General features: G+C 46.3%; 1 protein-coding gene across 1 annotated transcript in view; it reads right to left on the reverse strand.

Moving 5' to 3' along the window:
- The window catches only part of Nid1 (nidogen 1), an 88,588-nt gene that overhangs the window by 16,954 nt on the left and 57,386 nt on the right, over positions 1-14,248 (reverse strand). The window contains exons 13-14 of the mRNA XM_023700861.1: positions 5,619-5,846; positions 3,516-3,688 (exon numbers count right to left, since the gene is read on the reverse strand). Of these exons, the coding sequence (XP_023556629.1) occupies positions 3,516-3,688; positions 5,619-5,846 (401 nt within the window). The remainder of the gene's footprint in view (positions 1-3,515; positions 3,689-5,618; positions 5,847-14,248) is intronic.

A 14,248-nucleotide genomic window follows, 5' to 3' on the forward strand; every position in this document is an offset into this window, starting at 1 on the left:
AAAATGCATGTTTTATACTGTTAAGTTTTAACCAGTCAGGAAAATTTTATGTAACCAATGATACTTTATTTTTTTGTATGAATGTTGTGCAGGCTGCAATGTTTAGCTTTTGTTAACTCTTTATTTGTACTGTCTCAAGTTCATTACTATGTTTAGTGGCACCCTTGCCAAGATATTTAGCATGTAAAAAGCAGGTTTTGAGTTTTTGTTTTAAACAGCTTCATATTGAAGCTGAGACTTAAAAACACGTTGAGTGGCAGGCCTGGTATGCTGTATCTTGTTATATAAAACTGTTGCCAGAATCTTAGTAAATACAATGTTTTAAAAGTTTGTTGTCTTTGTATATTCATAACAAATTATGACAAGTTAAATTTAAAAAAAAAAAATTTCTACCAACAAACTACAGTATGTCCTTATCCACCTTATTCACCAGCCTTCTTTGTCTCTTTCCTAAAGTGAAAATGACCGTGAAGGCTGCATATGGTGGCACATGCCTTTAATCCCAGCTGTCAGAACACTGAGGCAAGAAGATGACATGAATTTGAAACCAGCCCGAACTACATAGTGAGTTTAAGGCTAGCCTGAACTACATAGCAAGACCCTGTCTCAAAAACCAGCACTGTGAAAGGTAAGCATTTTTAATCCACCCAGAACATGAAGGCAGCCAGGACAGCACAACTGACAAAAAGAACTTCTAGAACTACTTCAGAAGATGTCAAAAGCAAGGGGATGGGTGGCTTTGAAGTGACATACAGTATTTCAAAGGGAATCAGTGGCAATGTGTCTTTTACAGTGACATTAATTTTGTTTTTAATACTTGTATCTTATATGGCAACCCTTAGGTGACACTCCATTCTAGTATGAATACCAGGTAACTTCAATTGTCTGAGGCAATAGAAGAAGATTGCCTGAAAATGAAACTTTGCTTACAGATTATTTTGGTAAATCTTAGTTCAGATCTCTCTTAAATTGAAATATATATTTAAAAACCACAGGGTTTCCCCCTTGGTTAAACAGGCAGAAGGTATCTCTATGCCCATGAGACATTTGGGTAAGATCTGGCTGCTGGGGATCTTAGCCCGTTATGAGGTCAGGTTCTGTCCACAGCCCAGGAAAAACAAGTTGTTCAATTATAAGAAACTCAGAAGTGAGCCCTTGGGTGTGGACACAGAACCAGGGATTATGAGGCCCAGGAAAGGCTTAGGAGGAAATATCTGGGGAACTATGGGTGAAGGGGACCAGAAAAGTCTTTTCCTGGGAATAGTAAGGTTATCAGCAAGTAGCTCCCCTGAAGAGGTCAGGTCAGGACCTGAGAGATAGCTCAGCAAACTCAGCACTTGCTTAGGCAAGTGCAGGGCCCAGGGTTTGATCCCCAGCAGCCACACTGCCACACTGGCCCCACCCCTGGGCACACTGAGCAGGACATCGAGATGGGGTGTGGCGGTGCATGCCTGTAATCCCAGAGCTGGGGAGGCTGAGACAGGAGGATCACTATGAGTCTGAGCTGCGTAGTAAGACCCTGTACCAATACATAAAAACAAAACAAAAGAGGTCAGATCAAATGGGTAGTGACCCCGATCCCACAGTACATGCAAAAGTAAACTCCAAATGGATCAAAGACATAAATGTCAATGTTAAAAATATAAAACAGGGGTCAGGGAGATGGCTCAGTGGAATAAGCGCTTCCCTGGCAAGCACAAGAGCCTGAGTTCAATCCCTGGTTCTGCCACCTCCCCCCCCCAAAAAAAAACCACCTAGGGCAAAGCCCTAATAACATTGCATTTGGGAGTGCTTTTTTTTTTTTTTTTTTTGGTGGAATTGGAGATTGAACTCAGGCCCTTGCGCTTGTCAGGCAAGAAGTTATTCTACTGAGCTATCTTCCCAGCCCCAAAGGAATGCTTTTTTGGATACACTGACAAAATCACAACAGGCAACAAAAGAAAAAGGTGAAACAGACTACATAAAAAATTTACTTTTCTATACATCCTAGGACACAGTCATCAGAAAAAAGGCAGCTCATCAAATGGGAGAAAATATCTGCAAATCATTAATCTTAAGAGGCTAATATCTTGAACATATAGAACTCTTTAACTCCATAACAAAAAACTGATTTTTTTTAAAGATCAAAAACTTGAGCAGATCTTGAATAGAAGATATATAAATAGTCACTAAGAACACAAGAAACTCGATATCACTAATCTTTATAGAGCTATAAATCAAAACAATAGTGAGGTTCCACACCTATTAGAATGGCTACTTTTTTTTGGGGGGGGGTCAAGAAAGAAAATAAAGGGCCAACCAGATAGCTCAGTGGACTAAAGGGCTCAAGGGCCTGCGTTTAATCCCCAGTATGGTGTCCCAGCCCCACCCCCTGGAGCACTGAGATGGCAATTGAGACGGGGTGTGGTGGCACACCTGTAATCCCAGCACTTGGGAGGCTGAAAACAGGAGGATCACTACGAGTCTGATCTATGTAGAGAGACCCTGTATTAAATACATGAATGAGAGAAAGAAAGAAAGAAAAGGTCGTGGAAGACAGAAACTTGAACACTTGTGTTCTGTTGCCAAGAATGAGATGAGAGAAGTGACACAGCAACTGTGGAAAACACTGCAGCAGTTACTCAGAGAATCAAACACACAAAGTCCCACCTGAGCCATCAATCCTGCTGCTAGGTGTATCTGTAAAAGAAGTGAAAGCAGGGATTTGGACAGATGTTTTTATACTTGTGCTCACAGCAGCACGACTCCTAACAGCCAGAAGGCGGGAGCACCCAACTGTCTGCTGACAGAGGAAACAAGATCTGGTAATGTGCACACAAGGAAATGTTATTTAGCCTTCAGAAGGAAGGAAATCCTGACACAGAATGCAACGTGGCTAAACCTTTAGGACATTAAGCTAGGCAAAAAGAGCTTGACACACCAAGACAAATATGGTAGGGTTCTAATTATATGAGGTACCTTGGAAGAATCAAATGCTGAGTGACAAAAAGTACAGTCATGATTGCATAGGCTGGGACAGGGCAGGGGAAGTAGACCTAGTACTTAATGGGTGCAGAGTTTTGCTTTGGGAAGATGAACAAAGTTGTGTATGTGGATGGTGGTGACAGTTGTGCTGCGTGATGTATGAACTTAATACATCATCTCTCCTTCCTCCTGGGGAAGAATGGTTTTCACAGGGAGTTTAACCCACTCCACTCCCTGAGCAGGTGTGCTGCAGGATATCATGGAGACCAGTGACGATCCCTGAGGGATTTATGCTCTCGGTGGGGCAACCGAGAACAAAATGATGGCTCGTGTATTTTTCAGTAAACTTTTATAAGTGTTCCAATGCAAAGGGAGCCTCAGGGGGAGGCTGGGAACAGGGTGGACTGATCGGGAGGTAGGCTCTCAGGGCTGCATGGGAAGCAGCGCCCGGTTTCCAGGGGTCAATACAAGGTGGTGGCATGACTTTACCCTCCAGGTAAAAGGAGCAGGACCTGTCACCAGGGCCAGCAGGCAGCACAGCACTCACTTACTGGGACATGAAGAAATGCCTTGGCTTCTGCCTTCTTCATGGTATTTCCCTCCAGGGGGAGGCGCTCAATCTTCCCAGTCTGAGCAAAGAGTAAGTGGGTCCCAGGAGGCAGAGGGATCACAGAGGTAGGCAACACAGGTCGCTGGTGAATCGCGGGGGCCACTGTACCCAGACCTAGGGGGTAGCAGAGGCCAGTGATCGAGGGCTGTGCACACCAGAAACACAGATGCACACACGCATGGTCTCACAAATGCAAACACACACACACACACACACACATCTGCATACACACAAAACTACATAGGCACATGTACACAACCGCACATGCACTGACATTTTGGGTCATGGCACCTTTAGAGCACCATGAACTGAAAAGCCACACATTTTCTAATTAAAAGCCCACAATGGACATTTGTGAAGAAGGTAAGGCAGACGTGAGTTTAGCAGTAAATGTCCAGTGAAAGGCATGGCTTTAGCGTCTATCTCCTGGGGGCAACTTTTGCCATTCATGCTCTTTCAATGGCAGCACTGCAAGCCCTGCCCATGGAGAATCATGTCCTAGGGGAGCCACTGAGCTTATCAATGCTGGAGGAGTTCATTGCATCACTGAAGGGCATCCTGAACACCCTGTTCTGGGTCGAGGGGTGGGGAAGCCTCAGAGCTGGACCAGAAACGTGTCCCTCTTGGCTCCCAGAATTAACAGGCTGGTCAGGGCCCCTAAACCCTGCACTCTGACCCAGCCAGCTGCTGGGAGGAGTTCCAGGAGGGGATGGACAATCTGTGCTGCAGGACACGAGCTCATACACTCTGCATGGAAGACACACATATTCCTGAGCTTTGCACTGTGCTCTCTAAATAGACAGCAGGATGACGTCATCCCAAGGTTGGTTCTCTGGTCTCGTCTAATACACCCAGTCACAGACATACCAGTCTGGTTGTCCTCTTTATTGTGTGGACTCCCCCTGCCCTACTCCCCTTGCCAAGCTGGTGGCCCCACCCGCACCCACTGTGGCTTCCATCAAGCAGCTGGATGCATCTAAACCCAAAACTGGCTTCACATTGGTACCCATCAATCCCCTTATGGTCTTCTAGTGCTAGTCAAAGCTCCCTGACCAACACCAGGCCCCTTAGCCTGGCACTTGATGCCCTCACCCTGGATGCAGAACCCCTGAGGTGCCTTCCTCTTAGTCAATGCCCGCTACCATCAGGACCCTGCACAACCTCAAGGTTCCTGCACTGTTTTCCAAAGACTTCTCTGTCAGCCACCACTCTTGCAAGCTGGGTTCTTCGTGGCTTCTGATTGCCATCCACTGTCTCTGGGAGCTCCTTTCCCTACACTTTTCCTCTCTGCTCCCATCACTCTGGGTTGCTGGGGGGCCCAGTCCATGGCATTCCCCTGGTGTCCCCAACACCCCTACCAAAAGTATGGATGAGTCAGTGCTACTTGGGAGTCACCTGTACTGCTCCTTCACAGCTTTGGGGAAGTACCTGGGAGAAGCTCTACATCTAGTTATTAGCTAAACTGAGAAGGGAGACTCAAAAGTTAGTTCTATCAGGTTAGTCTGTGACAGTGACCAACTTCTACATTTGTGACAGAAGCAGAATTTTAGAAGGGGGCAATGTCCTCAGGATTATTTGGCCCATTTCTCCAATAGAGACCAAGGAAGGTGAGGCAACAAAGGAAATCTGCGTGGAGTCACACAGCCTTGTGGGCCTCAGGTGGGACCCAGCATGGAGCCATTCTATACCAGGGCGGCCTTAAATTGGCTATAGAAATGTTGGGGCTATTTGCTCGAGGACACAACCTGCCCAGGCACCTAAAGTCTTGAGGCAAAGCCGGGAAGCAGGCAGGTGCTAAAAGATGTAAATGGATGCCCGAATGAGCACAGCTCTGGAGAGGCACCAGCAGCCCCCCAGTTTTTGCCCAGTGCCCGCAACCCAGGGCTACACCTCCCACACACATCCTCTCCGCCATCTCACATCAGTACTACAGGCTCCACTGGGCATCTACACATAGCCTGTTTGTGCATGAGTGTACAGGGTGTGGAGGGGACAGGGACCCACTGCTCTGGGCCCCTGGCTGTCTCGCCTGCTTTCTACTCACATGGGGGCTGCAGCCCAGGCCTGGTCCTGGTGCCCTCCAGCTCGCGGCCATCACGGTCCACACACCAGCAGTAGCCAGTGCTCCCATGGCACTGGGTGGGCACATAGTGCCCATGCTCGTCACACTCAGGGACAAAGAGTCCTAGCGGCCTGGGCCGCTGTGCATCTGCAGCTCCCACTGCACCGAGAATGTGTTCACGCTCCTGCTGGCACCGGGTCTTCTCCACCTCTGTCAGAGACAAGGGCAGAGAGCCATCATCTGGGTTAGATGTCCTTGTACACCAAGCGGGCATGACTCGGACCACGAGGGTACCCATCTGTCACTGCATTTACTATTAGTAACTTTTAAAAATTTAAAACATCAGTACGATTTAATAGACTTACCTGTCAAGATTATATTATCTTTACTCTAAGTTTATAAATAATTTTTAAGGGGCTGGTGAGATGGCTCAGTGGTCTAAAGCACCTACTTAGAACAAGTTCAGCAAAGCACAGGGACCACGGTTCAATCCCCCAGCACCACATGCCAGCCAGCCCCGCCCCCTGGTGGGCTGAGCTGGCCACACACACACACACACACACACATAAATAAATAAATAAATTTAAAAAAAAATAAATAAAATAAATAAATAATTTTTAAAAATCAAGGCAAAACAACATAAAAGGAACCATTCTAAAGTGAAAATTTCAGTAGCACGGTACATCCACAGCGCTGTACCATCTAGTTCTGACACACTTCCATCACCCCAAAAGGAAACGTAGTACTCATGAAGCAGATGCTCCCTGTTTTTTGGGTTTGATTCTATATTTTGATGCAGTACAAGGGACTGAACTCAGGACTACTGCACTAAGATACATCTGCAAACCTTTTTTTTAAGATAGGGTCTTACTAAGCTGTTAAACTGACTAGGCTCTAATTTATAATCCTACTTCAGTCTCCCAGAGTCAGGACTATAGGTGTGCACCACACCTGGCTTACAAGGATCTTTAAATTTTCCTTATGTTTACCTTTTTCACTCCCTAAGCTCCTTGCTGACTGACACTGAGTCGAAACCAAGACAGTCTGGAGAGCAAACACTAGAGTGTTGTTCACCAACTCCTGTGTTATCCTTTAATTATTTCACATGAAACTGGGCTTCAGCCATGCAACCCAAGTCCCAAAGCAAGAACTACAAGTGCTCCTGCATAAGAGTCCACGGCCTGGAATAAATGGCTCCCCAACAACCAGATTTGCAGCTGGTTCTACACTCACTAGAGCCAAGGTCCCATGAGGGCCAGGGCCGGTCGCTCGCCTCTGCAGTGGGGCCACACAGAGGGAAGTGCAGACATTGGTGGAAGTCCATTTCCCTGCCACTGACTGCAAAGAGCTATAATTATGTCCTATTGCCTGCCCCTGCAGGCCACTGCACATGCTGTTTGTGTCCCTCTTCTTAGCTCTCCCTTGCCAGTCCTTCCAAAATCAACCTAGGCCTACTGCTCCTGTGGGTGCCTTGGGTGGTCTAATCACTAGCACTCCAGACTCTAAAGAGCTGTTCATTAACAGAATACAAGAGCAGCGAGTAACTCTTCCCCACAGGGTACACAGCCTGTGGGAGGGAGCAGGCATTACCACACTTCATGTCAGTACAGAGGGGCCAGGGTCACAGGAAGCCTGCCAGCATGTTTCTTTTTTGTCACCCCTGTGGTGCTGAGAATCAAACCCAGGGCCTTGTGCATGCTAGGAAAGTGCTTTGCCACAAAGTCAGACCTCTTGCCCTGTAGTACTATTTTTTGGTGGGTTTTTTTGTTTGTTTGTTTTGTGGCCAGCTCAGTCCACCCTGGGGGTGGGGTTGGCGCGGCACGTGGTGCCAGGGATCAAACCAAGGCTAAGCAGACGCTTTACTTTTTATTTTATTTTATTTTTTGGTACCAGGGATCAAACTCAGGACCTTGCATTTGCCAGGCAAACACTTATTCAACTGAGCTATCTCCCTGGCCCTAAGCAGACACTTTAGATCGCTGAGCGCTCTCTCTCGCTCTCCCTCTCCCTCACCACACACACACACACACACACACACACACAGACACACAAACACAGCATTCCTGTTTTGAGACTACAAGACCAAGCTTAGGAACTCTAGGGCAGGGCTCTGCCAACTTTGCAGAGTAAATACTTCCGTGGCCATACACTATGTCACAACTACCCAACTCCATGGTTGTGGTACAAAAGCAATTTTTTTGTGTCTCTCACTCTCACCCTGTCGACAAACTCCGCAGGTAACCTACCACTGAGCTACATTCCCAGCCCTTTTTATTTATTTTGAAAAAGAGTAATGCTAAATTGCCCAGGCTAAGATCAAACTTGCAATTCTCCTGCCTTAGCCCCTTGAGTAGCTGGAATTACATTTGTGTGCCACATTCCTGGCAATCATGTTTAATACACAGATGTGCCAACTCTACCCAAGGAATGCAGCCCCCCAGCCCCACCCCTGCGATCTGGAGCTGACAGTGAGGTTCTTAAGTGCTATATCTTGAGTTTATGCAAAGGAAAGGAAACCTCAATTCTGACTCAGGAAACTAAATTTCAAGTGTGTTTACACAAAGCTAGGACCTCAGAGGGGTTCCTGGGATGTTGCTCAGCTGGTCAACAGGCAGTGAAGGCCCCTGCTGAGGCCCCCCAGGCCCAGGGATTGTCCAGCAAGGGCCCACTGGATGGGTGGACAGTGAGGTCATGGACACTGTCTCCTGGGCTTTTGTCTGGTTGGGAATGTGCTGACCAAACCAAGAGGCTCTGGAACAAAGCCTTCAGGCTGATACTCATGGGAGGAAGGGCAGGAAGTTGGGTGACTTTTCTTAAGGAGGGGACAAAGAGAGTGAGAGATAATAAAGCAGAGAGAAGGAAGGCTGGGAGTACAGGGGGTGAGCTATGAATCAGAAAAGCCGCTCTTCCTCTTCCAGCAGGGACTTGGGTGACACTTAGAAGACACATCTGCAGTGTTCCTAGTGCACAGACAGCTGGGGTACAGTAGCTGCCTGGTGAAAAACCAGGGAGAATAGGAGGCCCTGAAATCCTGGGGATGGGTGGGCCTGGTTGATGTGCTGAAAAACAGGTTAGCCGGGCCTGGAAGGAGAAACTTGAGGCTCAGTATTACTGCACTGAGTTGGAAACATGGTTCAGGGCAGAGACAGAGATGAAGGACCGCTGGCATTAAGCCCGGGGCGTTGTCACATTTGTGGCCCGCTGGGGCACAGCCCAATCTCAGCACATGCTCCTTGCCATCCTTTCCCATCACCTTGTCCATCCCACCTGTCCTCCAAGGCAGGAGCAGAGCCTCCTGGCACTTACATTCCCTGCTAGTCCCTTGGGTCTCTGCCTGAGCCTCTAGGCCTCACCCACACAGTCAACCTTTCTTGCCAGTTACACTGCAGGCTCCTCCAGGGCACAGCAGCAGGCATAGAGGGGATCCTTAAGAAGTATTTAACCATGCTACTATTTACTCTAGCAGTTATGCCACTAGTTATGCTACTAGTTAGCTGGGTAGTCTGGACAAATTAGAAATTCTCTCTAAAACCCCATATCCTACCCACTCAAAGGGGCTAACTGTACCAACAGTGGTACACACCAGCTGTTGGGGCCGAAACCCCAGAAACTGTGGCTTCCTGGACACGATGCAGAAAGTACTTCAAGAAAAAATGAGGGGCGAACAGGGAGTGTTGTTGCTGACTTTTACACAAGCAGTTTAGAAGGCAGCGGGTTTAGGGGCAAAGGCCTGAGTACAGTAGTCTGAGAATGGGAGGTTCTAAAAAGGTAGTGACCTGGTTTTAAAATAGTTATAGGCAGGTTAGATAAATAATAAAACCCAAAGCCTGCACACACCAGTAATCCCTGTACCCTAGGAGCCTGAGGAAGTAGAAGCACAAGTTCAAGCCCAGCCTTAACAGCATATTCACAGCCAAGCCTGTCTCTCAATAAATAGCTGGGGATGTAGCACAGTGTAAATGGTCCTGGGTTCAAACCCTAGTAACACACACACACCCCAGTAACACACACACATACACACGCACACATGCACGCACACTTAAAAAGGCAAGGAAGAAGGTGACACTGACATGAACCCTGAAAATGAGCAGGTGAGGCCACACCACCAATGATCACGGGTACAAATGGAAACAACAGAGCATCCAGGAGCCCTGGGAACAGACAGACCCTGCGAGTGAGGTGTACCCCACAAGGCACCGCAGGCCAACTGCAACACAGTACCTGAACCTAGGAGCTGAATAGCTGGAATTCTCTGTCAAGGAGCTGGGGGGACTCACAATGCAGAGAAGCTACAGCAGATTCAAGATGAGAAAAAATAGCATCCAGGAAAGAGAAGGACTGATCAAGATATCCCATGCGCAATACAAATGCCCTATGATGAATATAATCTATACATAGATCTAAATGATACCAGTAAACCTAATAAAAAAGAGAAGGACCAGATATAGATGGGATAGGCAAACAGCCAAAAATCTCAAAAGCAAGTTGTAATACTTTGAAATGCTTCACAGAAGAGAAAACTCTGGGAACCAAGCCACCCCTCCAAAGTTCAAGGAAACTTAGATTCACATAAAACAGACAGAAGAATGCAGACCTCAGATCCCATAGGAAGTTCATCCAGAGCAGAGCGCCCACCTTACTTACAGACAATGACAGCTTGCCAGAAAGACACGCTCACAGAATGGAGCACAGTCAGTAAGGACAGTGAGAAGACGATGCAGACAGCAAAGACCAAAATGACGCAAAGTTTGGAGAGCCCCCAAACAGGGCAACAGAAGTCAGAAAGGGTACAGAAGTAAAAGAAAAACACTCAAAACAAAAATGAAGACTCTTAGAAGGAGCCTAAAAGTAAAAATATACAGAACAGATGAGGTCTTAATAAAAAGAGCTGAGGAAAGCATTTAAAGTCAAAAAGAAATGAGTTAAAATACACTGGAGAGCAAAACCAAACAGAGGGCCTGAAGAACTAAACCAAGGCATGGAAAGAAAGCACACACTAAAATCCGTAATTCAAAATAACTTTCTTTCTTTCTTTTTTTTTTTTTTTTGGCGGAACTGGGGATTGAACTCAGGTCCTTGTGCACTTATTCTACTGAGCCATCTCCCTGGCCCCTCAATATAACTTTCCTAAAATTAAAAAAAAAAAAAAAAGGAAAATTTGGAAGGGCATTCCAAAAAGCACACTGTGTAATACAGAATACTGACTCAGAACCATCAGCACCAATCCTTGTGCTAGTAAAACGATGGGACTTCAGAGAACCAAAAACAAGGGGCCAGGGAGATGGCTCAGGGGAATAAGCGCTTGCCTGGCAAGCGCAGGGGCCTGAGTTCAATCCATGGATCCGCCAAAACAAAAAAACAGAACAAAGCCTTTAAGCCCACAGGTAAAGGCTGACATCTGAGGGCTGTGCTTTATGTCACAGGATGATGAAGAGTCAAGGAAAGACAATGTGCCTACAAGCCCTTCCTTAGGGCTCTACAGAAAACCTGCTTCCAAAGAGTGTCATTGTGTTTGAAGGAAACTGTTCTCTGAAATGGGACCAGTGTGATATTTGGTGATAGTATTAGGATCGTTATGCAAAAACTGTGTAATTAATGAGGCACGACACAGTGGCACATTCTCATTCTTCTTATCTACCGTACTTAGACCCTCAGCACGGAACTAGGGAGATGCAGATGTCATTTTGAAGAAGGTAGAAAACCTTCTCTAGGTATGACTTTGCACCCTAAATATCTGCATGTACCTATATGGTACCTTCAACTCTGTGCAAGCATCCCCCGGACTCAGACTGTATGTGACGGAAGGACAGGTGAACATGGCTAGCCTAAGATGCCCTTCTTATGCCTTTTCTGACTCTCTCCTGCACTGTGAAACTTGAGCCAGTGACTTTCTCACAGGCGCTGTCCAGGAAGGTCAGCAGCATGATAGCAGCCTCCAAGATAGTCGCCGTCTCCCACAAAAGGAAGTCCCCTATCTCAATGCCAGCTGGTCAGCTGCAGAGGGTAGCACAGCAGAGTAAGTCACTACCTACCTTGGTCCCCTTCCCTCGTCTTTCTTTCCTATCCTATGTCTGGAGGGTGCCACAGATGGAAAAACCACATTGGGAGGCAAGGAGGGGACCAATGGCTACCTGGGTCCTCCATGCCAGAGCCTTGTCTCATAACAGCAGACCCCGGCTTTTGCTGCCAGGTGGCCAACCATCTCACCTTAGTCTGGGCCTATCCAATAAACTGCTCTGGAACTCCTGACCCAACCTATAGAAACTGTGAGATAACTAATACTTATTGTTACAAGCAGCTAACTTTGGGGGACAACGGTATGCGACAATAATACCTAATATGGTGCACACATATATACTCACATATGCACACACAGAGAAACACATACACCATACATGAAATCTCTCATAGGACTCTAGATTCTTGAAATGCTATTTACATACTCTTTCTGTACTCTATTTTCTACCTCATTCATTCTGTCTAAAAGGTCTAACAGTGATCTGATAAAGTGATTTCACAACCATATATAAGCATGGGGCAGAATGCAGAAGAATGGAGCAGGAACAGATTACAATTTCTTCCACTTTCTTCTCATTTGAGACTGCCACAGTCATGACCTCACTAGGCTTGCCTTAAAGCCAGGTTGATTTTATTTTTGGAGCCAGCTCCTCCGTTACATACACCAGATGCCTAATGAGTGCTGACAGTTCAGTCCCTGTCCTTCATTAAGTTTGGCACCAGGAGCCACGTACCATATATCATTTCTCCCTGTAATGATTGATTACGTATTTTAGACATGCAAAACTTACAATAATATGAATGTCTCCATAACCATATTCCAGCTGAAGAATGAAATGCTAGAAATACAAATGCAGCTCTACACTACAGTGGGAAATGTGTGTACCCCAGCATTTGAATGTTGACACTGCCCCTCCAGGTGCAGTCCAAGAGGGGGTTCTGCGGGAGGTGATGAGGTCATAAGGGTGCAGCCCTCAGGAATGAGATCAGGTTCTTATGAAGCAGCCCTAGAGGCACTTCCTCACTGTAGCAAGACAGCTAGCCATCCATAATCCGGCCCTCCCCAGACACTAAGTTTTTCAGCACACTGATTTTAGATTTGTTAAGCCACCCACTCCATGGTATTCTATCATAGAAGTCCAAGCCAACTAAAACGCCTGTTACCCTTCCCTAATCCTTAGTCCCATATCCCATCTCCCACCATAGGTAACCTCAGTCCTGGTGCCTTAACTTCAGACATGTGTTTCACCATCTTCCCAAGTATGCAGGTTTATTTTCACACAGGTCTCTATTTTATGCGCATATTAAACACATCCTTTGCAACTTTATCTTTTGTTTAACTAATACTATAGTGAGATTTATCCAGTAATTCCATTCATTCCTTTTACATGCTGCATGCTGTGTATGAAATTAACCACAACTCATCTGTCCCTCCTGCTGACAGTCCTGAAGACTTTCCTACTGTAATTTGCAGTGAACATTCTTGTGCATTCTGATCCACAGTCTCCTGGGTTTACAGCTAGATGCTGCATTTCCTCAGGGAACAGGATTAACTACATAAACAGTCTGGTAAACAGTTCTTACTAACATTATGGTTGCCTCCTCTTCAGATCCCAGACTACAGGTCTGGATTTGTTTCTGTTTAGTAAACAGAACCTTGAACAGAGGGCAGGGAGTCAGGCTAAAAACAACAAAACAAAAAACTGAAACATCTGCTTCTCTTTGAAGTGAAGATGAGAAGCAAGCCTGTGGAATAATGGGCACTAGTCATTTCTAATAGCTGCTGGAATGCCCACGCTCCCGCTGCCAACAACTCTGCTCTGTGTACGCTGCCTATCAAATCTGTGCGTGGGGCTACAGCTCTTACCCAGAATCTCACGAGCAAACAGTTGACCTTGTTTGGATCCATCTAAGTGTTTTCTGCCATGGAAAATGATTCAGGCCCTTTCCACTCTGTGGGCCTTACAGACTCAGTTCCAAGGACTGAGCTCTGTTCTCCTAACATGGGAACAACCTGCCCTCAAGCAGGAGGAGCTAAAGAGCATGGCAATGTTCCAATAAAAATTTACAAAATCAAACAGGGCCAAACTAGGCTGATGGGCCTTAGCTTACTGATCCCGGATCCCTATTCTACATGGAAGATAATCTAGTCTATCAACATATAACTTAAACTTTATTTTGTTTGACATTTTCTCCTTGTAGAATAACACAATTCTAAAAGCTAGTCCTAGTAAGGATGTGGGTAAACAAATACCTCTGCATACTGCTGGAAGGAATATAGAAACTGGCAGATTCATGTTTTTTCCACCAACAAAAATAGTCAGAACCCTGCACAGGCCATAAACCCCACTGGGTGCTGGAGACATAGAGTGTGTCTTCATGCCGCTCACTACGTACCCAGATTGGTCACAGCAAGGTAGCATTCATACAGTTCCTGGTCTCTTGCAAAGGTGGAGAGATGAAAATATCACTGTAGCTCTATTATAAACATCCATAATGGGGCTGGCGAGATGGCTCAGTGGTCTAAAGCACCTACTTAGAACAAGCTTAGCAAAGCACAGGGGACCTCTGTTCGATCCCCCAGCACCACATGC

The sequence above is a fragment of the Octodon degus genome, unplaced genomic scaffold (assembly GCF_000260255.1).
Source record: "Octodon degus isolate 3935 unplaced genomic scaffold, OctDeg1.0 scaffold00127, whole genome shotgun sequence".
Lineage (NCBI taxonomy): Eukaryota > Metazoa > Chordata > Mammalia > Rodentia > Octodontidae > Octodon > Octodon degus.